This window comes from Marmota marmota, unplaced genomic scaffold (assembly GCF_001458135.2).
Source record: "Marmota marmota marmota unplaced genomic scaffold, marMar, whole genome shotgun sequence".
In the NCBI taxonomy this organism is placed as follows: domain Eukaryota; kingdom Metazoa; phylum Chordata; class Mammalia; order Rodentia; family Sciuridae; genus Marmota; species Marmota marmota.
The window spans coordinates 27,600,692-27,626,748 of NW_026000241.1; the positions used below are offsets into that span (position 1 = coordinate 27,600,692).

Consider the following 26,057-nt stretch of genomic DNA (forward strand, 5'->3'; position numbering starts at 1 on the left):
GGAGTTCGGCCGTGATTGGGCACCGCCTCCTGTTGTCCCGCTCCCTGATCTGAAGGATTCCAACCTGCAAAGGCAGGGGCTGCGGAAGGCTGAGAGAATTGGAGTCTTGGCTGGACTGCGAGCGTCGGTCTCCATCAGCCGGCCCCGCTAGGCGGCTAGTTGGAGGCGGTGCTATAGAGCCGGTGGCTGCGAACAGCCGAGGAGCCTCGCTGCTGCCTTCAGGGTCTGCTGGAGGACAGGTTTGTTTCGCGCGCCGCGGGTTCTTGAGTCGCGGCCGATCCCCCCAAACAGCGCTGGCTCCCCGCCCCACTCCCCAGAATGGGCGCAGAAATTTGGGCCCCGACTCTTCTCCACCCCAAAAAAGGCCTTCCTGGAGCTGGATCTTCGCAGGTTGGGCCGCTACTACGTCCCTTCTTCTCAATTCCGCTGGAAGCTTCTGCAGGCCCGACTCGAGGGGTGCGGAGGCAGTGGATGCTGGCAGCTTGACCCTTTTCATTTCCGTGCTTTTCCTGAATATGGATTAGATCCCAGGTTTGCTAACGTCAGAACCCCAATTTTTTAGAAAAGGAAAATATTTATTTGCCAAGACCTGTTTAGCAGGTGCGAGTGTTTTGGGAAGAAATGCCTAGAAAAATGCTGGCATTTTGTGTTGCGTTTTTTTTTTTTTTTTAATTTCTAATATATTTTTAGTTTTAGGTGGGCACAATACCTTTATTTTTATGTGGTGCTGAGGATCGAACCCAGTGTCCCACGCGTTCCAGGCGAGCGCTCTATCACAGAGCCCCAGCCCCTGTGTTGCATTCTTTATTGAGAAATAGTTTGCTGTCTTTTTTGCGTCTCCAGAATATTTTAATTTTTGATAAAACTCTTGTGGTTTCAAATCCTTTCCAACTATCATGTTTATGTGTGGCTAGAAAACCATCTTTATCTTGTAAATAGTGATTTTTGGTTATCTCTTTTACCTACTTCATGTTTTTCTTTAAAAACAAAAGAACAACAACAACAACAACAAAAACACAGCTTTACCATTGTAAGAGCACTCCCTGGTATGTTGATTCATTCAACAAATAATTATCGAATGCCTAATATATATCCAGGCAGTGCCCCATCTGTTGAGATACAGCAGTGAACAATGAAAAAATTCTAGTCTTCTTGGAAACAAATGAACATAAATAAGCTATGCATTATGTTTGATGTTTTATAAATACTAAGGAAGAACATCAAGGAAAGTGGAAGGGGTGTTGAGGTGAAGGTTGCTGCAACAACAGCATGAGATCTAGGCTGTCTTCTGTCAGCACCTTCCACCTATGGGCCTGAGCCCTGATTACCATGGAGAAAGGGCAGCCTGCCTAGTAGGCTCCAGGTCTGGGCTGATTGTGCCAGGGACTCCCTGGGGCATAGAGGGAGATGCTATCTCCCAGTTAAAGGCCTCACCAGATTATCCTTTTAGCATATTTGGTGGAGGTTGCAATTTTGGATGGAATGTTCAGGATAAGTTTTCTTGAAGGTTAACATTTAAGAATACACCTCAAGTCTGGGGGCATAACCCAGGAGGTAGTGTGAGCTTAGCATGTAGCATGAGGTGGGGTCAGTCCACAGCACCTAAAGTAACATCACCACTACCACCCTCAAGATAAAGAGCTGAGTAGGCGGCACTGATTCAGGTAGAGGGAAAAGTGATAAGGCTAAAATGAAGCATGCCAGGACTAAGAGAGGAATAACAAGGAAGCATTGTAGCTGGAATCAGCCCTAGGAGAAAGAGGGATAGAATGTCAGAGAGGTGGTTTTTATATGAACCTTAGATTCCACATAGCTGTAGATTGGAACATTTGAGCACATGGTTTACATTTTAAAAGAATAACTTGGATTGCTGCTTTGAGGCTAAAAGGAAAGAGAAGATGGAAGCAGACTAATTAGGAGGTTGTATTTCCCAATGTTACTGTAACCAGTTAGAAAAAATTTCCTGACTCAATAACAAATTTATCATTGTGTAGTTAATTTTATAGTCGAAAATTTTACTAGGTTAACATCAGGGATCTGTAGGGCTGTGTTCTTTCCGGAGGCACAGCATCTGGAGAATTCAGCTTCTAGAGAGCTGCCTTCTTTACTTGGCACCTGACTGCTTCGTGAACCTTTCAATCTCTCCTCCTCCTCCCTTCTAGGACACTCCTGTTAATAATGATGGTCTCAAAGTTTTGATTCAATCCGACCTGCAAAATTCCTTTTACTAGATAAAATAAAGTACTTATAGGTTTGAGGGATGAGATTAGAGACATCCTTAGTAGTCCAAGTGAGAAAAGATGGTGCCACTTTGGTAGTAATGGAGGTGGTCATAAATGTAACTCTGGCTGTATTTCTAAGGAAAAAGGTAGGATTTACTGATGAATCAGATGTGGAGTATGAAAGAAATGAGTTGAGAATGGTTCACTACCAGGTTGGATGAATCATTTGAAAAGATGAATCAGACAATGTAAATAATCTGCTAATTTATCAATTGATTTTGTAATTTTGTTTTTCAATTTGCAATTCCTCAATTATCAGTTTAATAGGATTTGTATTTCCAATTGATTTCAAGATTCCTAACCACAGTGATCTTTTCTGGTTTTGCCCTTTCGTTCATCCCTAATGTTTGGTATTATGGAAGGCCCTTAGTAAGTATTTGTTAAGTGAATTGAGAATGGTAAGCTGGAATCTGTTTATATATTTTACTAAGTAAATATTATTTATAAAACCCTTTGAATATGTATGTAAAACACATGAATAAAAGTATTACATGCCATACATAATGTTTAAACAAGAAAATACACAGTGTAGAAGTTTTACCCTTTTATGCTTTTTTAAAGATTTATAACATCTCTACTATGATGTTGTGCTTCAGTATTATTTTTCTAGTTTCATAGAAAAGTTGTTTTACTTATAAAAATAGAATGATCCCCTCATGCAGAAGAACAACATTGGTAATTTGAAGGAGCTGTTTCTGATGGCTCTTCAAAGAGAATGAATGTTGACAAAGCTCAGTGTTTTCCATAGGAATGGACTGAGTCATGTGTTTATTCTCTAGCAATATTATTGATTTGTCTGGAAAGCAATATGCATTAAAGATGTCATTGGATTTTGCCTGTAAAGCATGTACTCTTAGTCATATTTGTCAGATGAAGTTTAATGGTCACAGACTGGATTTTATGTTCAGCAGTTTTTTAGGTAAAGACTGTACTAAGTAGTTAAAACTTCTGGTATTTTTTTTCGGTATTAACTTTAGTGTTGATGCACATTCTGGATAAGCAGTTTCCCCTGTTATAGCATCACAACACTGAAGGGAACCTAATGGTCTTCCATCTACTCTGGAACCTCCAAACTCTCGAAACTACATTTAAGAGGCTTGGCCACTCTGGATCTATCCCACTCATTACCCATTCAGGGTACTACAGGTGATCTTTTTTGTATTTGGGAGGAAATGATGTATATATTGTATATGAAATATACATATTCATCTATATTTTAATGTTATTTATTTAGAATGTTATTAGATCTTTAATAATTCATACTTTCTGGATATTTAGAAAATCATCTTTATTTCCATGTAGAGAAATTCACAAATTTTGAATTAGAACCCCTTCACATACACACACCCATGCACCCACTTGAAAATTTAAGATTTTTTCCCTGGGGAGATTTTCCATGCCATAGATAGTTAAGGAGGTGGTGTCTGCCTTTTCTAGCCCTTGAGACGTTTTGAAAATAATGAAAATGGTACAGATTTTCAAACATTTTTCTGTTATAGGTTATACCATAACACCTTAAAAATACTTAATGTATAAGAAATTCATTCATTTTAATTGATGTAATAGGTCACTAATTATCTGCTTTTTGGTAGTGTTTTTTTTTTCCCATTTGGAAGATAACTAGGGACCTAGGATATTACAACCATGTTTGATTGATCACACTTATTTCTTTATCTGCTTTCCTTTTGATAGTATAAAATATTTAAGTAGATCTCTTCTGTTTTATTCCTTTATTTTTCTTTCCTTCCTTAAAAAAAAAAAATCTTAAATAAACCTTGTTTTGGGCTGGGGTTGTGGCTCCGCGGTAGAGCGCTCGTCTAGCATGTGCCGTTCAATCCTCAGCACCACATAAAAATAAATAAAATTAAGGTATTGTGTCCAACTACTTCTAAAAAAATTAAAATTATTTTTAAAAAACTTGTTTATTTTTGTTATTGTTTTTTTTGAGATGGAGTCTCTCTTTGTTGCCCAGGGTGATCTAAAACTCATGGGCTCATGATCCCCTGGCCTGTCTCCCATGTAGCTGGCACAGTAGATACATATCGTCACACCTGTGTCATAGCTGGTGTTTAGAGCCACCTCCTTTCAGTTGCTTTTACTGTTTGCCCTTGATGAAATCTTCTCTAGTAGTAGCAAAGTAAACACTAATTTATTATACTTAAATGCATCAATACAATGTATATTTTTAACAAAAACCACATTTTTTTTTTTTAAGAGAGAGAGAGAGAATCTCTTTTGTAGATGGACACAACACAATGCCTTTATTTTTATGTGGTGCTGAGAATCGAACCCGGGTCCCGCCCATGCTAGGGGAGCGCTCTACCACTGAGCCACAATCCCAGCCCCCCAAAACACATTTTTAACAAGCTTTATCTATTAATCCTAGTATCAATGAGCAATCTAAAATATAATTGTGTACTACTCTTTTTTTCTTTTGTACTGGGATTGAACCCCAGGGGTGCTTTACCACTGACCTAAGTCTCCAGTCCTTTTTCATTTTCATTTATTAACTTTCTGAGGCTAGCCTTAAATTTGAAATCCTCCTGCCTCAGCCTCCAAAATCACTGGGATTACCGGAGTGTTCAACTAGCCCAACATAGTATAATACTTTTAAAACATTTTAAGACCACTTTCTAAGACTTAGAAATACAGTATTTGATTTCCAAATTTCTTAGAATTCTGTTGCTTTCAACATTTTTCAGTTGGCTATAGTCCCCATTGTTTGTATTTACCCCACTTTAACAGATGGCTTGTTCCTATTAATCTTTGGGTATTTTTACTTATAGCTAAGCATACCTCTCTTTGGCTCATGTATGCACCTCCCTTTTTTAAACCACTTGAGAATTTTGGAATAGTATAACATGGTAAAGGGGCATTTTTTCCCAAAAAATTAAACAAAGAGGAGGGAGGTAGGGATTGGTATTTAGAAATTCTACTGGTTCCAACATTTTCAGAGGAATATAAAATCTAGAATTTAGATTCCAGCAACAACCTTTTCTTATAGAATTGTATTACACTGCCATTATTTTTTTATCCTCTGGTACATTAATTTCTTTTTAAAATTCTTCTTACATGGCTAGATGGCAGCTTCCTTTAAATTTTAGCTATTAAAAAGCTGTTTAAGGGCTGGGGATGTGGCTCAAGCGGTAGCGCGCTTGCCTGGCATGCGTGCGGCCCGGGTTCGATCCTCAGCACCACATACAAACAAAGATGTTGTGTCCGCCGAAAACTAAAAAAAAATAAATAAATATTAAAATTAAAAAAAAAAAAAAAGCTGTTTAAGGGGCTGGGATTATGGCTCAGTGGTAGAGCGCTCGCCTAGCATGTGTGAAGTCCTGGGTTCGATCCTCAGCACCACATAAAAATAAATAAAATAAAGATATTGTGTCCAACTACAGCTAAAAAATAAATATTTTTTAAAAAAGCTGTTTAAAAGAAAGGCTCAATGGTATCATATCTTACAGAAATCACAATATGCTGAAAGAGTATAATCCTATGATAAATAAGGTGACATTAATTATAAATTCAGAGTTATGTGTAGAAGACTCTAAAATAGGCCATAGTTGCAGACATGAGAGATAACATTATAGATGATCAATGGTACATAAAATTTTGCCGTTATAAAGGCTGAGGATTTTTGTATTGTAGTTATATTGAAAGTACAAAGAAAAGATTGTCTCTTAAAAGAATCTATATTCATGGGAGCAAGTAATATATATTCTTGGAAGACCTAGAAGGATTATTTGCTGGGTTTGTCACCCAAGAAATAATGGTTACATCACAGAAGGGATAGTAATTTTTCTCTGATAAAGTACAATGCACTGCTCTGGAAATGAGTATCATGTTATTACTGTGCTGAAGTAATGGTGACTTGTGGGTAATTTGGGTCCTAAAAAATTACTCTGAGCAAGTAGAAATAACTTGATGAAACCTGAGAAAAGAAAGTTCATTTTTTTCTTAATGCTGTCAGAGTTGGAAAAAAATAGTGTTGTGGGACACACATGGATACAAAGGTGTTACTGTTCTGCCTCCATTAAAATGTGTTCTGCGTTGGGTTTTTAGTTCATAGTCCAGTGAGCACATGAGCACAGAAGGATGCTCAGAATCCCTTTTGTTACAGTTGTTTCTGACTGACTACAGGAAGTTGTAGCATCCCTTTTAGCCAGGGGCTTGTAGATAAAGAAGAGAATTGGGAGGAAAGGAGATGTTGTGCGATGGCAAAAATCGAATCAGATTGTAATATTTAATACGTCTTTTGCCTTTATGCCTTGGCGTCTAGTCCTTTGCCTTCTGGAAAACAAAGCCCTGAGGGAATTTGACCTTGCTCTTCCTTGCAAATAAGTTGGGAAGCTAGGAGAGAGGAATTTTTCTTTTTCTAGTTTAAAATGCCTGGGCAATTTTTCTCTCATGGTCTATTCCTCAAAAAGAAGTATGACTATACTTGGCTACAAAAATCCAATTTTTCACATTCTTGAGAAAAGACTATGGTAACATTAATAGTCTTTAAGTCCATCCATTTTCTATCGAAAAATGTCTTCATGCTTTCTTAAATTTTTACTTAAATGTTTATTTTCTCAGGTAAATATTGATGAGTAAATAGTCTTTTTTATAATTGATTTGATGCATTATTATACATAATAGAATTCATAATTCCTTTTCAGGTATTTGTATATGTGTACTATGTAACAATATAACTTGGCTAGTTTTGTTTCAGCCTCCCAAATCACTGGGATAACAGGCATGTACCACCACATACAATTTTATCTATTCTTACAGTATTTCTAGATTATCTCTGTGAAGATATGTTAGAAACTTGTAAAACTAAGAGGGCAAATAGGAGACTAAGGGAATGGGGTTTGGAAGGATATACCTTATTTTATCCTTTTTTTATATTTGAAATTTCACCTATATATACAAAACTGATTAAATATCAACCTTAAAAGAAAAGTATACTGGTTTCTAAAGTATGCTTTTTTTTTTTGTACCAGGGATTGAACCTAGGAGTGCTTAACCACTGAGCAACACCCCTAGCCCTTTTTATTTTTTATTTTGAGCAAGGTCTCACTGAGTTGGTTAGGGCCTCAGCCTCCCAAGTCACTGGGATCACAGGCATGTGCCATGGTGCCCAGCTCTTCAACAGTATACACTTTTAAGAGCTTTCATTCTCTTCACAGTGATATCCTGAGAGAAGATGGGAAAGGGATGCAAGGTTGTAGTTTGTGGATTGTTGTCTGTGGGGAAAACCGCAATCTTGGAGCAGCTCCTTTATGGGAATCATACTATTGGTAAGATTATTTTTCTATAGTTTTTCTCTGGAGGGTTTTTGGTTATGCTAAACTAAAGATGGGTGATGGTACACCAAAGTGAAGTAGAGAATAGAGGAGAGGAAAAAATATTGATTTTATTGAAATTTAGCAGTGGTTGTTAAAACAGGTAAGAAATGGCTGATGGATATGAATATATATTCTTTTGTACGTATGTGGTTTTCTATGTGTTTATAAAAAAAAAAAATGATGGTCTAGAGAAAGAATACATTGGAATGATCCATAGTGGAAATATGGCTTTCCAAGAGTATTCTGTAGATTTTTAAAAATGGAAGATATAGCTGTTTGCTGTACTATGACTTAATTTTGTGAGTTGGATTATTCATTCAGTGAGTTACAGAGGTGAAGTATCATTTTTGGTTTTAAGGAGGTCATGGTAAGGCAGACAGACATTACAAAAGAGGTTTATCTAAGAGATAAGTAAATATGGATCGACAAAGTATTAAAGTATTTATTTTTGGCAAGTAGCTTAGAGCACATTTCTTTTATTAACCATTTTGACAAAATATAAACGATACCGTTTTTGAGGCTTTGCATGCTTGAAAATATCTCTATTTTACCCTCACATATGAATTATAATTCTGATGGGTATGGAATTCTAGGTTGAAAATACTTTCAGAATTTTGAAAGCTTTATTGATCTAGTGTCATCTTTTCTCCTCTTACTAAAATGAATACTTTTTAAATGCACACTTATAAGCTATATGTTTGGATAATCACCATGTGAGTCAAAAAGTAGAATGTTGTGCTGCTTCTGAGAACCTGGGAACTGTTAGGATGCTTGATGCTTTGTATGTGGAAGCTTCTGAAGCCTTACTGTGTCCCCACTTGCTGTGGTTTGAATGATAGTGACCCTCCAAAATTCATGTTGAATCTTAATCCCTTTCCAACAGTATTAAGAGGTGTGGTCTTCAAGAGGTGATTGAACTATGAAAGCTCTGCCCTCGAGTGAGATTTAGCAACTTTATAAAAAAACTTGGGCTTGAAGGAAGTGCTGTCTTCCCCTTCTGTCAAGTAAGCACACAGTGTTTGACCCCTCTGTAGGGTGCAGCAATGAGGAACGACCTTGGAAGAGGAGACTGGGCCTTTCCTAGGCACCAAACCTGCTAGTGCCTTGATCTTGGATGTCCCAGCCTCCAGAACTGTGAGAAATTTGTTGTTTATAAATTACCTAGTCTGTGGGATCTAGTTGTAATGGCACAGATGGATCAAGACACCACTGTTCTGAAATTTTACAGTGATGTGTCATAAAACTGGTCTGTTTTCATCCATTGTACTAGGCACTGTGGCTTCTTTCAATATGTGTATATTCTTCAGTTGTGAATTATTTTGTGGATGCTCTTCTGTTCTCTTTATGGAACTCTTTATTGATGTTGAACCTTCTAGATTAATCCTCTGGTTTTCTTAATATTTTTTTCTGCATTTTAGGTGATATTTCCTCATATTTTCCAGTCCTTTCATTGAATTTTTATTTCTTATTTCTTAGTGCATCTGTGAAATAAGAACTGTTATACTATCTAGTTTCCCTGTTGTTAGGTAGTGTTTTGGTTTTCTTTTGCATAGTCCATTTCCTCCAAAGTACTCTTTTCTCTTTTTTAAAAAATATTTATTTTTTAGTTGTAGTTGGACACAATACCTTTACTTTATTGATTTATATGTGGTGCTGAGGATTGAACCCAGGACCCTGCATGTGCTAGGCAAGCGCTCTACCACTGAGTCACAACCCTTCTTTTCTGACTTTTGAGTCTATTTTCCTCAGTTGTCTGGTAAACTTTGGTTATCTGCTAATAAAGAATGGAGGCCTACAGAGCTAACTGGGAGCTCTAAGCAAATGGACAGGGTTCATGACTTTGAGTTTCACAAAAGGGATCTGACTGAGCATTTGTTGGAAAACCCTAGATATCAATATATTTAGAATTCTTCCTTTTTTACTGGTCACATTCTTTGGCATTGGAGTAAAGGCCTGACTGCCAAAGTTTTAGGAGCAGAGAAAGGGAAGAGAGTGGAGGTAGGAGGAGTTCAACATTTACTATGTGTACCCTGTATGTGCAGGTATGTCACTTGATTGCCTCCGCTAGTGTTCACTGTGCAACTCCTCTCCTCTTGTCTTAGTCTAAGCATCCTCTGTTATACCTTCTCCGGAGATTGCATCCTTAGTCTTGTGTTGGTGGGAAGGGGTAGTTCCTCAGCAGCCTGAAGCAGTGAAGAGATATAGAGAGCTAATGGCAGGGTCAAGACTTCAATTAATTTGTAGAGTAGCAGAATATGAGGTTTTAAGCTTAATGAGGGTGATGTGAGTGGGACCACCAAACTCCTGTTGGCGGATAAAAGTTTTGCTTTTAAATTTCCTTGTAATCAAAGCCCAATAACTTTGTCTTAATAGAATAGCCCTTAGCAATCCAGTTAAAATTATTAACTTAATCTATGACAGCTTAATTTATGACAGGATGATACAGACACAAGTTCATATAATCAAACTTAGAATTTTCCCTTATTAAACACCAGCCATGTTCCTTGAAAAGTTAGGCTGATGAAAGTAAATTCTTGTATTCTCATGATCTAATCATTAGATGATTATTCCTTGTAAAATGGAGATTTTATTTACAGCTGATGAACATTTCATATAATGCATCTGGAATAAGTCATTCTATAGTATTAGGTTGTTTAAGAAAACCATAACCGAATTTCAAATGTGACAGTTTGTGTGTATGTGTAGTGTGTTAGTCCACGAGTTCTCCTCTGGATGTAGCTCATATTTAAACATGAGGTTTAAATATGAAGGTGGTTATTGGGACCATAATCATACCTATCTTATGTCTCTGCTCTACTCATAAAATTCTAAGTGTTAATTTTCTTCCTTTAATTCCTATATCAACAAAGGATTATTAACTATTTACAGCATACACAGAATGGGTCCTTTCACTTAAGCAACTTATAGACTCATTGAAGAGACAAATCCTGCAAAAATGGAATAACCTGCAATCATGGAACAAATTGGTAAAATGCATTTTTAAAAGATCATAGGCAAGAGGAGAACTGAAATTGGCTTATCAGTTATGAGGCCATTCATTCAGCAAACATGTATTAAGGACCTTCTATGAATGTAAGTTTGTTCATTCTCAGAGCTATAAAGATAAACTAGTCTAGATTCTCAAGGTGTTTACAGTCCACTTGGAGGGGTTGGATATGGAAAGACTGAAGTATAAAATGGTATTACCTGTTCAAGGCCCAGTAGTAGCAGGAGGAAAATGGGATAATTAAGAGAAGGTCCACATGACTGACATTTCAGCAGCATCTTCAAAGGGTCTGAGGTATTTACTAGGTGGTCACTGATCTATCATAGTAGTTCAGGTGGAAGGTACTACTAGGTGGTCACTGATCTATCGCAATACTTCAGGTGAAGGTAGCAATCAGTTCAAGTAGGAGGCAGGAATCAAGCAGGTATTTCAGCAGCAGAGTGGATGGTTTGAGGTAACCTTCTGATTTTGCTCATAAAAAACCGAGGACATCGTGGTAAGTAGTGATCAAGGGAAGAAAGCAAGGAGGAGGAACAGGAATGGAAGGATGATGACAAAAATATTAGTTGAAGTGCTTGAGGGACATTCACATAAAAGTGACCAGTAGGTACTTGTGCATTAAAGGCCCAGTACTGGGACACAGACTGGACACGTGTAGTTTTGAGTTCTATAGAAAAGACCTGGGGAGTTCTATAGAAAATAGCAAATTTGGGCTGAGTCTGTGGTTGTGGCTCAGTGGTAGCGCACTTGCTTGGCCATGTGTGAGGCACTGGGTTCGAGTCTCAACACTGCATATAAATAAAATAAAGGTCTATCAACAAATTTAAAAAAAGAAAGAAAATGGCAAATTTCATTCCAGATCCTGTCATTAATTCTGATGGAGAAGAAAAAGTGCCACTTAGTAGTTGAAGCTTTTTAAATCAACCTGAACTTTCCAATCTAAGTAGTAAATGCTTTTGATTTTTACAATTGATACTTATAACACACATATTGAGGACTTAACCCAGGGGTGCTTTACCTCTAAATTACATCCCCAGCACCTATTTGAGTTAGGGTCTAAGTTGCTTAGGGCTTTGCTAAATCACTAAGGCTGGCTTCAAACTTGTGACCCTCTTGTCTAAGCCTCCTGAGCTGTTGGGATTATAGACATGCACCACGGCACCAAGCCAGAAGAAATATTTTCAAAAGTCATGTTGTCAATTTACTATGAACAGCTACTTATTCAAGAAGTCACTAATAAAGTAGAAATGTGATTATTATATATCAAAAATAGGAAACCTTTAAAGGACAACAAAATACTGAATAACTGACACTGGTTTATCTAAAAACGGCAATTTCTTTTTAATCCCAGGAATGGAAGATTGTGAAACAATGGAAGATGTATACATGGCTTCTGTGGAAACAGATCGGGGAGTAAAAGAACAGTTACATCTTTATGACACCAGAGGCCTACAGGAAGGCGTGGAGCTCCCAAAGCATTATTTTTCATTTGCTGATGGCTTTGTTCTAGTGTACAGTGTGAATAACCTGGAATCCTTTCAAAGAGTGGAGCTTCTGAAGAAAGAAATTGATAAGTTCAAAGACAAAAAAGAGGTTAAGTATAAATTACCATTTAAATCATAACATGAGGGGCTGGGGTTGTGCCTCAATGGTAGAGCACTTGCCTGGCATGTGAGGCCCTGGGTTTGATCCCCAGCACATGACTTCTTGGGTCATTTACATACTTAAAACCCACTAAATTGTATTGTAACTCGTTTTTTTTTTAATAGGACTAAGTTCATTCAGTACTGTGGTAGAGTGCTCTTTATTATAAACTGAGGTTGGCAAAGTATAATCTCTTTAATCCATTTTTCCATCCAGGTAGCAATTGTTGTATTAGGAAACAAAATCGACCTTTCTGAGCAGAGACAAGTGGATGCCGAGGTGGCACAGCAGTGGGCAAAAAGTGAGAAAGTAAGACTGTGGGAGGTGACTGTCACAGACCGGAAAACTCTGATTGAGCCCTTCACTTTATTAGCCAGTAAACTATCCCAACCCCAGAGCAAATCCAGCTTTCCTTTGCCTGGGAGGAAAAACAAAGGGAACTCTAACTCTGAGAACTAAAAATTAGTAATTCCACAATTGTTTTTTGAATAATGACTGCTTTTAAGTGTCTATGTATGTGAAGATTGATATTTAAAATAGACCATTTGTATATATCTTGGTTGGTAAGGAAACATCTAAGGAAGTAATGTAATGCACTTTATGTTACTGGACTAAGTTTATTAGTATTGCCTGATATGAAATATATTCTCTTTGTTTGAAATATGTTCCTGAAATTAGCGTGTTTTGTTTTTATGAATGTTCCACCTATCAGAGTAGTAAAATAAAGTTTGGATAGTGTGCAAATGAACCCATGTATGAATCCCCCCAACCTATTTCAAAAGTTGTCATACTCATTCTATATAACTTCACACAAACTTAGTTCAAACATTACTAATAAAGTAATCTAATGACTAGGGTTAGAAAACATTTTTTTGACATACCCAGTTTGGAACAATAACAATTAACAATTTGGACACAACATAAGCTAAAATTTTGTGTTATGGAGATTTTTACTGAATAGGACAGAAATCATGGTTTAGGTGTCTGTGTATTTTATGTGTGGGTGGTACTAACGATCAAACTTGGGGCCTCAACATGCCAGGCAAGTGCTTTACCACAGAGCTGCTTCCCCAGCCTTGTGATTTCGTATGCTCCATTTTTTCTTTTAAGATGACTTTAGGTGGTAGGGATTGGCACTGTGAGCTGTGAGAAGGTTTATCACATTCAAGCCTTTGTTTTCTTCTTGAGTTGTTAGGTTCCTGTCAAGAAGCCAAATATAGAGGGTCTTTTTTCTTTTGAAATGTATTTACATTTTTACAGTAGTACTGTATCTTTAGGAATCGTTGGCTAGATGTAATAAATACATCCTGCAAATACTGGATTATTGGTGGTCTAAAAGATCAACAGGATTGACTGTTCTATGGTTTGCTGGAGATTTTGGCAAGAATTGAGCAATGTGGCTATATTTAGCAAGTTGACAGCATTATAACTAATATAAGAAGTAGGAAATGAGCTATTTGGTGGTTAGTGGTTAACTGACTTTAAAATATGAAATGAGCTATTCAGCAAAGAATATAATTAACATTTAAAATGAGGTACTTTCATTAAACTTGGGTGGCTCAGGTAGGTGAGATCAAGCCAAGGTCTACTACACATAAATATATATGAGAGGGGACTGAAAAGTTATTCAGGTATTCTTTCTTTCCTTGTCTTCTCTCAGTTACTTACCTTCTGGCTTTCTTCCCTGTGTATTTTACATACACCCCTGTAATAGTTTTTCCTATTGAATGCAATGTAGATCTATATTAATACCCATCAAGTTAAGAGTTAACCATATTTTTAAATCCTCAAATGAACTTGGGCCCCTGGATGATTTTACTGGAGTAAACTCTAAGGTGGCTGTACTAATTTATCCACAACAGAATCCACAGCATCTCCAAATTAGAAATGCTTTTAAAAAGATGCAGTAGAGTTAGTTCATTGGAAATGTAGACGGGTTAGATTATTTAATTTTTTCTAAGACATCTCTAACTCTGTTACCAGTCCTAACATAAATGATACTGATTCACTGAGTAGATTGTTTTAGAAGCAAATAATCTACCAAAACGGGGCTGGGATTGTGGCTCAGCGGTAGAGCGCTCGTCTAGCATGTGCGAGGACCTGGGGGTTCGATCCTCAGCACCAAATAAAAATAAATAAACAAAATAAAGGTATTGTGTCCAACTACTTCTAAAAAATAAATATTAAAAAAAAAATCTACAACCAAAAAGCAAAACAAAGTAAATCAACACAGCAGTGGTGGGTAGTTGTTTTAATATTGTTTATTAGCACAGTAACAAATGCAGACGTAAGAAGTCTACAACATATAACCAATCCACTGAGTGACTCCTATTTCACACCTGAACAGCTTAAGGTATTTCACTACAGGTTTTCACAAGTCCTGATTTAAACCTTTAAAGTAGATTTGTATATAAAATAAAATACATTAACTACTGATTTCCTATATGGTGTCTTACATATATATATATGAGATGACAATGTCTAAAAACTGTTAAATAGCAATGTTCCCTTTCAAGAAGGGAAAAAAATTCCAATTTTTTTTAAACAAAAAGTATGTAGTCTTAGGACTTTTACATAAATGGCCATATGTGTAACCTGTACAAAATTAAGCTGTTTTAAAATTAGACTATAAGCAATTGAACCCAAATGTCTAAATGTACATTCTTTTCTGTACTACATTTCAGCTAATATTGCAGAACTAATGACAGTTTTAAAAGATGCTATTACCAATTTTGTCTACTGTAGCAAGATACCTTAAGTTACAACAAAATCTTAGGAAATAAGACTGAATAATATCTGTTATAGAAATACCCTACTCTTTACCAGCTCCCACCCTCCCCCACCCCTTGAAAATCATAAGCAGCTCTTCTTCTGTGACAGACAAATAATGTAAGAATTGTGAAAACCCAATTTATGTAGCGTATCTCTTGGTCCACTGTCTGGCCATTCTGTCATGTTCTGCTCTGTTGGTCATATACTGAGTGGCAATACTTCCCACCAAAGGGTCAGCTGGAAGAAGAAAATGTAGAACATTTTAAATTAATAGCACCTTAGCGTAAGTAGAAGTGTACAACGTACTCATGATCAACCCCACCCTAAAACACAATTTTGACATTCTAGATGTTTTTTGGCACTCATCATGGCACCCTGAATACGGTGAAGTCCCCATGGCTACTGCAGTATAACACCATTTATTGCAACACTGCTATTTGCCTAGAAAGAGCCAGGTCAAAACCTGGACTTACATTTGGCTTAGCCAGGAAAAAAAAAAAAAGTCTTTTAAAATGAAATGAAGTCTCAACAAAAATCACAATTCAGCAATCATTAAGTAACAATATTGAGAGGCAATACTCAGTATGGCCAGAGTTCAGGGTGGGCATTTTGTGTGTAAAGTCAGTTCAAATACCTTGTTTCTAGGAGGTATCAATGCTGCAGTTGCTGCATTTTTTAACAAGAGGACTGAACTTTACTGATTAAAGCTTCCTTTGAAAGTTCTTAGAAAAACAAACCCCACCTTTAGAAAATCTTGGTTTATGTGGAAAACAAGTATTTTTCACATGAGGAAGAATAAAACAATTATATTAACCTTACCAGGATTACAGTCTGTAAGAAGTGAGCAGATAGAAAGGAGAACTTTAGAAATAGTTAGTGCTGGACTCCAATTATCTTTCAATATATCCAAGCAAATAACTCCTTGACTATTAATATTACAGTGATAGATTCTTGTTCGAAATGTAACCTTAAAAAAAAAAAAACCAAAGTATCAAACAATATTCAAAACAGTAAGACTAAAAATCTTCTAGATTTCCAGTTAATAAAGTGAATAATAGTTTAAAGCTGACAAGATAGGTAAGACTTTTAATAAATCTGAGGCTAGAAAATGTTCATTTGATCCCACCTTGAATTATGAATTTCCTTTTAAAGTAATGACTTCTGACCAAAGCAAAGGAGATGTAATACTTCCTCAAATCATCTAGCAATTTTAACCTTTTAAATATTAATATTTCCAAGTCTGAACAACTATTTGCTGACCTCTTGTGTTAGAAGGTAGTACTACACTAGTTCAAAGCAAGCATCAGAATCAAATATTGAGAATCTTATGTCATCATAAATGCTTTAAAAACTAGCAAACAGGGGCTCGGGCTTCGGCTCAGTGGTAGCACACTTGGCTGGCATGCATGAAGCACTGGGTTCGATTCTCAGCACCACATATAAATAAATAAAATAAAGATCTATCAACAACTAAAATATATATATATTTTTTTTTAAAAAAAAAACTAGCAAACAATGGCTACACACCAAAAAAAAGTACAAAATTTGAAGTATACTTCCCTCTTTTGACCTGCATATCAGATCTGTATATTTACCTAAATGACAGAATTTATTAATATTTCCACAACTGAACAGTCAGTAATGAGTCACTTTGGTTTCCTAATTTTTTGTAATGTACCCTGAAATGTAAAAATTCTCTGTGACCACCATAAAAAAAAAAAAAAGACCCAACTTTTCTTGCATTCATTCTACCCAATCCCCAACATGTTCTCCTGACAGTTCAGGTGAGAACCAGAGACTATTGGGTAGTTATAATAGACATGAGGGAGTTGGGCAGTCTTTAATTGTACTAGTGTAAAAAGTAAGGCCTAGAGGTAAGGATGTGAATGAGACCAAAGATGACAGAAAAACAGAATCCAAAACTTCGGTAGAAGATTAAGTGTTTCAGTTTTTGACTGTGTAAGTATCATCATGCTATTTTAAATTGTTCAGGAATGTTTCTGTGGGGTGGAAAATAAGGGATCAATTATTGACTGCTAACAAAGTTACCAGAAATGGCATAATTTTAAACACTCCTAGAAATGGTCTCTGGCAAATGAGGCAAACCCAAGTGGTATTTGGTATGCTCAAATATTCTTAAGATTCATTAGGACATAATAAAAATCTATAGTTTTTGTCAGTAATTAAATTTTATTCTCATAGGAATTATGAGAGATATTGAGCATAAATCAGGGCCATTTCTTACCTTTGGAGGCTTGAAGGGATATTCTGGTGTAAAAGTGATATCGAGGAAAAATACACCACCTTCATACACAGATCCTGGAGGCCCTAGAATGGTTGATCTCCATTCATAGATGTTATCACCTTTGGGACCAGCACTGTGAAGTAATATACACCAGATAAGTAGGTGGTAGCATTATCCCAATTTTACACTATATCTCTTCTGTTTTAAATATTTTCATTCTCTTCACAAAATTGTGCCTTTCAGGAACAATCTGATAAAATTGCAACAAACCCATCAGCCATTAGTCAAAAAACTGGATGTAAAAGAATATTAAATCCATTCTAAGTTCACTTAGCTGTCACCAAGCAAGAAACATTCCTCAACTCTCACACCTCTCCTTGTCACACAAGAAAATGAAAAGAGCCAGGCGTGGTGGGGCATGCCTATAATGCAGCAACTCGGCAGGCTGAAGCAGGAGGATTTCCAAGTTCAATGCCAGCCTGGGCAACTAAGCAAGACCCTGTCTCAAAAATTAAAGAGTTGGGGTGGAGCCCAGAGGTAAAGTACCCCGGATTCAAACCTAGTACTCCTCCCCACAAAAAAGGTACTTAAAACAAACACAAAAAAAGACATGTTTACATAGAAGCTAAATTAGTGGCAAATGACTAAAGATTTTCCTCTGATCTACATCATTACTTGTGACCATTTTCAACACGTTTCATTTTATGACCCAATAACTGGTGCAGCTGTGCGTCCTTGCTCTTTATCTCAATTATCTTAACTTTAAAAAAGAATCTACACACATTACACACACACAATTAAAACAAAAGAATCTAATAAACTATTATAATTACATTATAAACTTTGCCAGATGGGAGGAAAATGACAATAATACATTAATTTCTGCTACTGAGTTTCCCTATTATAGTTGCAACATTAATTCAACCTATTAAATACACTCAGCTATACCAGAGTTTCACCATAATACACTTCCAAAGCATTGTATTGGCTTCCAGCCGGCTTTGTATCAAGTACATTAACACAATTTTTAAAAACTTTACCCTCCAATTCTAACACCGACAAAGAGCTTAACATTCCTCTCCAAATCATGAAATGAAGTATTGTGGTGTTGAGAGAAAAAAGACAAAACAACTGGGAATTGCTACTGCATGACTGTAGCATGGTTAATGGTGTAGAGTGACTAGTTACAACTAGTTACAACCTTCACCATAACAGCTGCCTGAAGAATGATGTGTGTCAGGTAAACAAGGTCTGTGCTTAGAAAGACTTGAAAACTAAGGCAAACTGCTCTTCTAAGTGTGTGGCACAAACTGGATTTATTCACTCAGTTATTGAATGCTCATGTACTAGCCTACCTGTTAGTCTATGTTTTTTTTTTTTTTCCTCCTTTTTCTTTCAGTCTGAAATTTAGGTTGGGAGAAGCAATAGAAACATGAGAAAATGACATTTTTTGGGCTGGGGATGTGGCTCAAGCGGTAGCGTGCTCGCCTGGCATGCGTGCAGCCCGGGTTCGATCCTCAGCACCACATACAAACGAAGATGTTGTGTCCTCCGAAAACTAGAAAATAAATATTGAAACATTCTCTCTCTCTTTCCCTCTCTCTCTAAAAAAAAAAAAAAAGAAAGAAAATGACATTTTGATCTTGAGGGAGAATGGGGCCCAAACTGAGCTGGTCACAGGCAGAAAGAGCTTAGAAACTGACTGGAGCACTTACCATGGGACCTTGAGCAAGTTACTAAACCTAGTTTTACACCACCTGCTTCACAGGAAAGAGAATGAGAACAAGAGACTCACAGTGATCACAGATATTAATATCCCCACTGGCTCAAACAGTATGGTCTTAAAAAACCTTAGGGATAATAGTATGCCCAGGAACTATTAAATATATATCCAAACTAAAACAAGTTTTTATCTTTGTGTTTTTTTTAAAGTGACTTCCTGCTTTTACATGATATCTGACCATAATTTTCAACACTGAGGCTCTTAATCAGCCCTCTCCTTCTAGAAACATGCTGTAACCTCTCCAGTGAGATTAAAACTGGTCCTCTGTCATCAGAAGCTTGCTTTCATGTTTGTCCCCTCCTTCCAATATGTTGAGATCCTAACCTACAATGAGATGTTATTAAGAGGTGGGGGCTATTGGAGATTAGGTCATGAAAGTAGGTTATGAGTCGGGGTGGTTTCAGTCTACACACATACACACCCCTAACTCTCCCTGTCCTGTGAGAGAGAGCCACCTGGAAAATAACACTGAAGCTCCCAGTGCCTTTATCTTAGATTTCTATCCTCCAGAAACTGAGAAATAAATTTCTGTTTCTAATCTCTTATATATTTCATGATATAGTCTTAAAGGCAAAGGTTTCTTTGTACAGAAAAGCTCTCTAAAATCCACTAACTATATTCCAAGATGACCCCTACTATTTTCTTCATATCCAACTTGATGATGCTAAGAAGTCAGCCTAGAAAAAAAGATCAGCCTAACCCTAGGTGACATGTTAGCTTAGGCCCAATTCTGCTGGCCCCTTAGTATTTAGGGGGAGGGGGGAGTTTAACAATGCCATTATAAGCAGATTTTATAAACTATACAGAAAAATGAAGGTCCCCAAATTTCTCTGAACATCAAAATAAACTATGGGGCTTTTGAAATAAAGATTCCTTGGATCCCTCCCAGCCTAGAATCTCTGAATTTAAAAAGCTTCCTCTAGTGCTTTTTTTGAGATAGTGGTTTGTATTTGGGAATAGATAACTCAAAATAGGGCAGTTAGGAATGCTTATGAGCCTTAACATTTTATAGTTTATCACCTGATACATATCTAGAACTCCAAATCAAGATCATTACTTTGCAATTTACCCTGCTTTCAGTTTGTGTATAAAATTACCTGAAAGTTTTTTTTAAAAAAGTGTCTAGAAAGGGAGTTAAGGAATCAAGTACACCACATAACTATATAACAAGGAAAAAACGTTAAGCTTCAAGGGCTGGGGTTGTGGCTCAGCGGTAGATCGCTTGCCTCACATGTGTGAGGCCCTGGGTTTGATCCTCAGCACCACATAAAAATAAAGATACTACGTGCTCATCTACAACTAAATAAACATTAAAAAAAGTTAAGCTTCAAAAAGAGAAAAAAGATTGGTTATAAGAAATACAAACACTATGTGAAACAATATCAAATGTAGTTGAAATCATAAATGCCTAACAGAAGCCCTGAAGAAGATTCAGTAATTGGGAATCGCTAACCTATGGGCCCCTGAGTAGTTCCTGTGAAAGAGCTGAGAAGCCACTGAAAAGACCAAGCATTGTTACAAGAACAAAAAAATCTTTAGGCATTTACCACTACTAGATAAATTCAGGTACCTTTTTGTCATATACTTTTTTTTTTTAAAATCAGGAGAACAAAAAAATCAAAAACTTACAGTAAAGGGGCTGTACATTTTTGGCTTCCCCCTTTAAAGTTCTCACTGAAAAGAGTTAGGAGGCACTTGTCTAGAAAGTGAGATATGACCTATAGAGCAGGGCATGTGTTAACAGCTATCAGGTGGCCAGTGTCAGAACAGGAACAAGAGAATCTACGTAAGGCTGTTTGGACAAAATGTCTGTTCAAGTACCCTGCCCATTTTTTTAAAAAATTGTTATATATGACAGCAGAATGCGTTGCAGTTCATACTACACATATAGAGCACAGTTTTTCATATCCTTGGTTGTATACCACCCATTTCTTAATAAGATGATGAGGCTCATGTTTGGGTCCGCAAAGTATACTTTAACAGCCTTCTACGCCTTCTTTTAACAGAAAATACTTTTGGTTCCACAATAAGAAATTCAACTTCAATTTCAAACACTGATTGAAGGAAGTACACTTTAGAGAAACATAAATTTAGTTAATCAATCTGCAGTTTGAGCTCCAAACACAAAACAAAACAAACGACAACAACAAAAACACTTCACATAATTTTGTCTGAAATCTACCCTGGCAGCTTATGCCTGGGCACTTATTTTGACTGGGATGCTCTAAATTAGGTCATCTCAGTTTTGCATAATATGAATTTTAAAAAATAGGCAACTACTTTAACTATAATTGGTATTATATCAATTAGTATAATTTTTAACCCACTTGTCCCGGTTTGAAGATGCTAAACTTTAACTGTGATTAGTTTGTGTAAAGCTGTGGATGAGAAGGTGAAGAGAGACTGGTCATGCCTGTCAAATTTTCTTCAACAGATTTAAGGTTTATAACCAGAACACTCTATAGAGGCTGGGGGTGTGGTTCAGAGGTAGAGTGCCTGCCTCGCATGGGTGAAGCACTGGGTTCGATCCTCAGCACTACATAAAAATAAAAACAAATACAATAAAATAAAGGTATTGTGTCCATCTACAACTAAAAATATATATTTTTTTTTAAAAAAATGAAAGTACACAGGGCTGGGGTTGTGGCTCAGCGGTAGAGCACTCGCCTAGCACATGCAAGGCCTTGGATTCGATCCTCAGCACCACATAAAAATAAATACATAAAATAAAGTTATTGTGTCCAACTACAACTAAAAATTATTTTTTAAAAAAAAAAATCGAAAGTACAATACATTAAGCTCTTATACTAGGCAAAAAGACAAATAAATAAAACGACCAGTTGTTTCTTTTTTCTTCTAGTCAAACAAATACTGCTATGGCATACATTTTCGGAAAATGGTCATTTCTATTTCTGACATGGTATTTTATTTATATGATGGCTTCTGACTTCAGAGAGGCATGTAAACATGAGGAGCAGGACTGTCACAAGTTACAACATAGTTCTTCCTGGACAGGAAAGTCTGTTGACTGATAGGTTTCCATTTGAGGAACCTCAACAAGGACTCTCTGACAGTTCTGACTCGAGAGACCTATTTTCTTTCCAATTACCACTGGACAAGAGCTGTATACATTTTGTGCTTCATTACAGAACAGTCTTACTAGAATTTGATGTGCTCCCTAGACTGGCTTAAATTTTTCCAATATAAAAGTTTCCAAAGTAACATTTAAACTTCATTCTGGTTTGTCTTAAAATGTTTGTGAGTCCTCACCCATTTCCATCCTCAGTACTAATTTACTACAGCAAACTCTGCTGTTCTTCCATTTAAATAGAAATCAAAGTTCAATTTCAATTTTCAAATGGTATCACTGATTTCTTTTAAAGAACATTCTGAGGTAGAGAAACAATTGTAAAATTTGGGTTTCTGGGCTAGGGTTGTGGCTTAGTGATAGAGTGCTCGCCTAGCATGTGTGAGGCACTGGGTTTGATCCTCAACACCACATAAAAAAATAAATATTTAACAAACCAAAGGTATTGTGTCCATCTACAACTAAAAAAGAATTTTTTTTTTTAAATTTGTTTCTAACCTAGGTGCAGTGGTGCACTCCTGTAATCCCAGTGGCCTGGGAGGCTGAGGCAGGAGGATAGAAGAGTTCAAGGCCAGTCTCAGCCCTAAACAACTTGGCAAGACCCTGTCTCTAAATATAAAGGACTGGGGCTCAAAGGCTTAGTTTTCTGCTCTCACAGTTAGAAAAAAAAATGATGAAAGGTGAGAGGCTAAAAGATACATCATGCTAGAAATAGGAGGGAAAGCAGAGAAAGACTGGACAGTTCAAGTATGTCATATTTCAAGAAAGAATATAGGCTTGAAACCAACTCAATTCTAAATTCTCAATCTACCTAAAAACCTCAGTTACAAGCCCCAGAAAGGAAGATGTGGCAAAGACTGCTGATTGGCTATTCCAGGTCTATCTCCTTTCTTTGGAGAATAATACTAGCCACTTGTATGAAGTGTACGATTCATATCACAAAATCTCCTAAATCTGCATTTCAGCTGTAGTCTTACAGCAGTGGTTCTCAATCAGAGGTAACCCAGAACACTTGGCAGTCATTTTTGAATCACCTAATGGGAGAGAAAATGCTAAGGGATGTTCCTAAATATGGTTCAGTGCATCTGACAGTTTCTATAACAGCAGTCACCTCAGCCTAAATTGTCAATAGTGCCAAGGATGATGCCTTCGAGAAACTTTGCTCAAGCTTAAGATAGTAAAGGCAAGGGAGCTTCAGTTTGAGCCTGTTGTCAGACTCCAGTGCCCATCACATTATAAGACCACCCCACCAACATCTTTTTTTTTTTTTGTACTGGGGATTGGATGCAGGGGCACTCTATCACTGAGCTACATCCCCACTCCCTTTTATTTTTAGATATCGTCTCAGTAAGTTGCTGAAGCTGGCCTCAAACTTGTGCTCCTCCTGCCTCAGCCTCAGGATTGCAGGTTTGAGCCACCACACCTGGCACCAATCCATTCTTAAGTTAGTTTTGAGAAGTCAGCTATGAAGGATATTAAGTGGCGATAAAGATCAATTCTTTTCTAATTTTATAGGTTTAAATTAACATTTGTATTATGTCTAAGGCTCTTCCCTTTTCTGTAACTCTGCAATAAGAAATTTGTCAACCCTAGTAATGTTCAGTTCTATTAAGACTGCAAAAATGAGTATCAAACAGAATTTAGAAAATGCTATAGGAAGAGATTCACAATCAAATCTATATTCCCTATGATGAACACTACTCAAAATGCATTTTTTTTTATTCTTCTTTTGCTAAGAAATTTGTACACAATATGATAAACTATGAAGGTAGCCAACAACCAACAACCAAAATCCTCTTCCCCAACAGTGATCTCCAAATCTACAGGGGGTGAAAGCTGTTGCTCCATGAGATCTTCTATATTTGGCATATCCAGAAGACTTTTATAATAAATAGAGGGGCTGGGCTGTAGCTCAGTGACAGAACACTTGCTTAGCATATGTGAGGCACTGGGTTCTATCCTTAACACCACATAAAAATGAAAAAAATAAAGGCATGTATGCTGTCCGTGTACAACTACAAAAATAAAATTTAAAAATTTTTTAACTTCTTGCCCTCAGCATCCCTTCTTCATTAAACAGTAACCACTTATAACCTAGAAGTGAGTGCCAGAAAGAACAAATATCAGAAAACCTCACTAAGGAGACTAATAGGCTAGAGATGTGGTTTTGCAAGTGCCATAGTCCTAATTAATTAAGAGGCACCCTCATATACGGTGGAGAAAAAGGAAGACAGACTCTCTGTACTGCTGGGAATGTACCATTCAGATTACTATCCCTTGCAAAGAATTTCCAAACCAAGGGTCAACCTATAGGCCCCAGAAAAGCTGGTATTCACAGAAGAATTTACAGCAACAGGACCCAGTGTATGTTATGATAGAACACAGTGGGCCCAAACAAATGGTACAAGCACCCTAAACAATGGGAAAAATATAATCCAGGACTTGCACCACACCCACTGAGCCCTACACCTCAGTCCCTCCACAAGAATTTTTTATATAATTTTGTAAAAAATACAAGGCTGACTTCTGGCCTAAGAAAGCTGTAGAGTTCACTTTTAAAACCTGTTCCAAACCGGAAAGAAAACAAATTTGCATACACTACAATGTCATAGTCATTTGGGTACACATACTCTATTACACCAGATTTTAAGTTTCTGGAGAGGAGTAATTTCCCACAGATACTATAGAGCCTGCTATTAACAACAGTTAACAATCTTAAATCAAATATGTACCACTGTTTAGGATTATGCAACAATGTTTTAAAATCAGGTAAAATAACTATAACACCATAATGGCTTGATCTTGCTCAGTTAAGTCATTCAACTGTAGTTTTACTGTATGTGCGGCTCCTTTAGAAATTAGTGATAATCCACTTTGGAAATTTACATTACAATATTGGAAAAAAAGGGTATTCATAGAATAAGGATGTGATTTTAAAAATAAAACTACTTTCAAGATCATTTATGAGTAAGCAAAGAGTCAAAGATGGCAAAGAGCAGATCTAAACATCATGAACATTAGGGGGTCATTACAGATGGCTGCTATATTGTCTGAGTTTTGGGTAAACTGAGCTTTAACATGCTTTAACTTCTGGCCTACCAGTACAGTGGTGTGGGTAGGTGGCAAGCAATGAAAAGACTAACTAATTCCACTTCAAGGGCCTGAAAGAAGAGGAAGGCACAGGAATAATTATAGAGAATGAGATGATCAGCATTCCTTCTGTCTTGGAAACCATTTGAATATAGGATAAGCTGGGGTCCAACGACAGCTCTCGGTAGCAGAAACTATACAAGCCTGACTTAGAACAATTGTAATTTAGTAGGAAAATAGTGTCAGCGCAGAATCAAGTGTGACAATGACTTCCACTCCCACTAAATAATCCAGAGCCGGGTTATCTACCCTAGTCTGAAATGAGTCCAGCTTCTTAAGATGCATGCTTCCATTGGTATATATAAACTGCTATCCAAATGAGTCAAGGGAAATAGATTATTAGTCTCTGATTCTTAAGAGTTACCAGTTCACAGGACATAACCAATTCTTCTATTAGGATGATATCTGTATTGTGGATAAGTGAGAGGCAATTGGGGAAAAGCTTTCAGAGATAAGATAGTATAGTCATTAACATTTCCTCCACACATTTAGAGCTGAACCTCCAAAGCAACAATGTCACAAGGAAAGCATTTAAAAGACACAAAGTCTTATAAAGGAACTTACCAGGTTTTACTCAATTCTGAGACAAAATTTTAGAATGTATCTTTGATTATGAAATTTGCTTCATTGGCTAAGGTTTCTCATTCACACCTCCTAGTCAGTTTCCATACTACATTGTTGCCAACTCAGACTGGGGTGGGGAGGGTAAACAAACGGGGGGGGGGGGGCGGGGGGACTAAGCAAGTCAGAAGT

General features: G+C 36.9%; 2 protein-coding genes across 4 annotated transcripts in view; one reads left to right on the top strand and one right to left on the bottom strand.

The window, feature by feature from the left end:
* Positions 1 to 99: 99 nt before the first annotated feature.
* Positions 100 to 13,014, top strand: Nkiras1 (NFKB inhibitor interacting Ras like 1). The gene is made up of 4 exons (XM_015489565.2): positions 100 to 239; positions 7,457 to 7,567; positions 11,974 to 12,215; positions 12,483 to 13,014. The coding sequence occupies exons 2-4, from the start codon at positions 7,474 to 7,476 to the stop codon at positions 12,723 to 12,725; spliced, it is 579 nt and encodes a 192-aa protein (XP_015345051.1). The 5' UTR covers positions 100 to 239; positions 7,457 to 7,473; the 3' UTR covers positions 12,726 to 13,014.
* A 1,498-nt stretch (positions 13,015 to 14,512) lies between these two features.
* The window catches only part of Ube2e1 (ubiquitin conjugating enzyme E2 E1), a 65,242-nt gene continuing 53,697 nt past the window's right edge, over positions 14,513 to 26,057 (bottom strand). For all 3 annotated transcript variants that reach the window (XM_048794898.1, XM_048794899.1, XM_015489567.2), the window contains 3 exons: positions 17,284 to 17,416; positions 15,858 to 16,005; positions 14,513 to 15,275 (listed from right to left, as the gene is read on the bottom strand). In XM_048794898.1, coding sequence (XP_048650855.1) covers positions 15,178 to 15,275; positions 15,858 to 16,005; positions 17,284 to 17,416 — 379 coding nt within the window. In that variant the 3' untranslated portion in view covers positions 14,513 to 15,177. The remainder of the gene's footprint in view (positions 15,276 to 15,857; positions 16,006 to 17,283; positions 17,417 to 26,057) is intronic.

Coding starts and splice junctions, on each gene's coding strand:
- Nkiras1 (XM_015489565.2), top strand. CDS start 7,474: ATGGGAAAGGGATGCAAGGTTGTAGTTTGTGGATTGTTGTCTGTGGGG. Junction 7,568..11,973: donor TTATGGGAATCATACTATTG/GTAAGATTATTT, acceptor TTTTAATCCCAG/GAATGGAAGATTGTGAAACA. Junction 12,216..12,482: donor AGTTCAAAGACAAAAAAGAG/GTTAAGTATAAA, acceptor TTTTCCATCCAG/GTAGCAATTGTTGTATTAGG.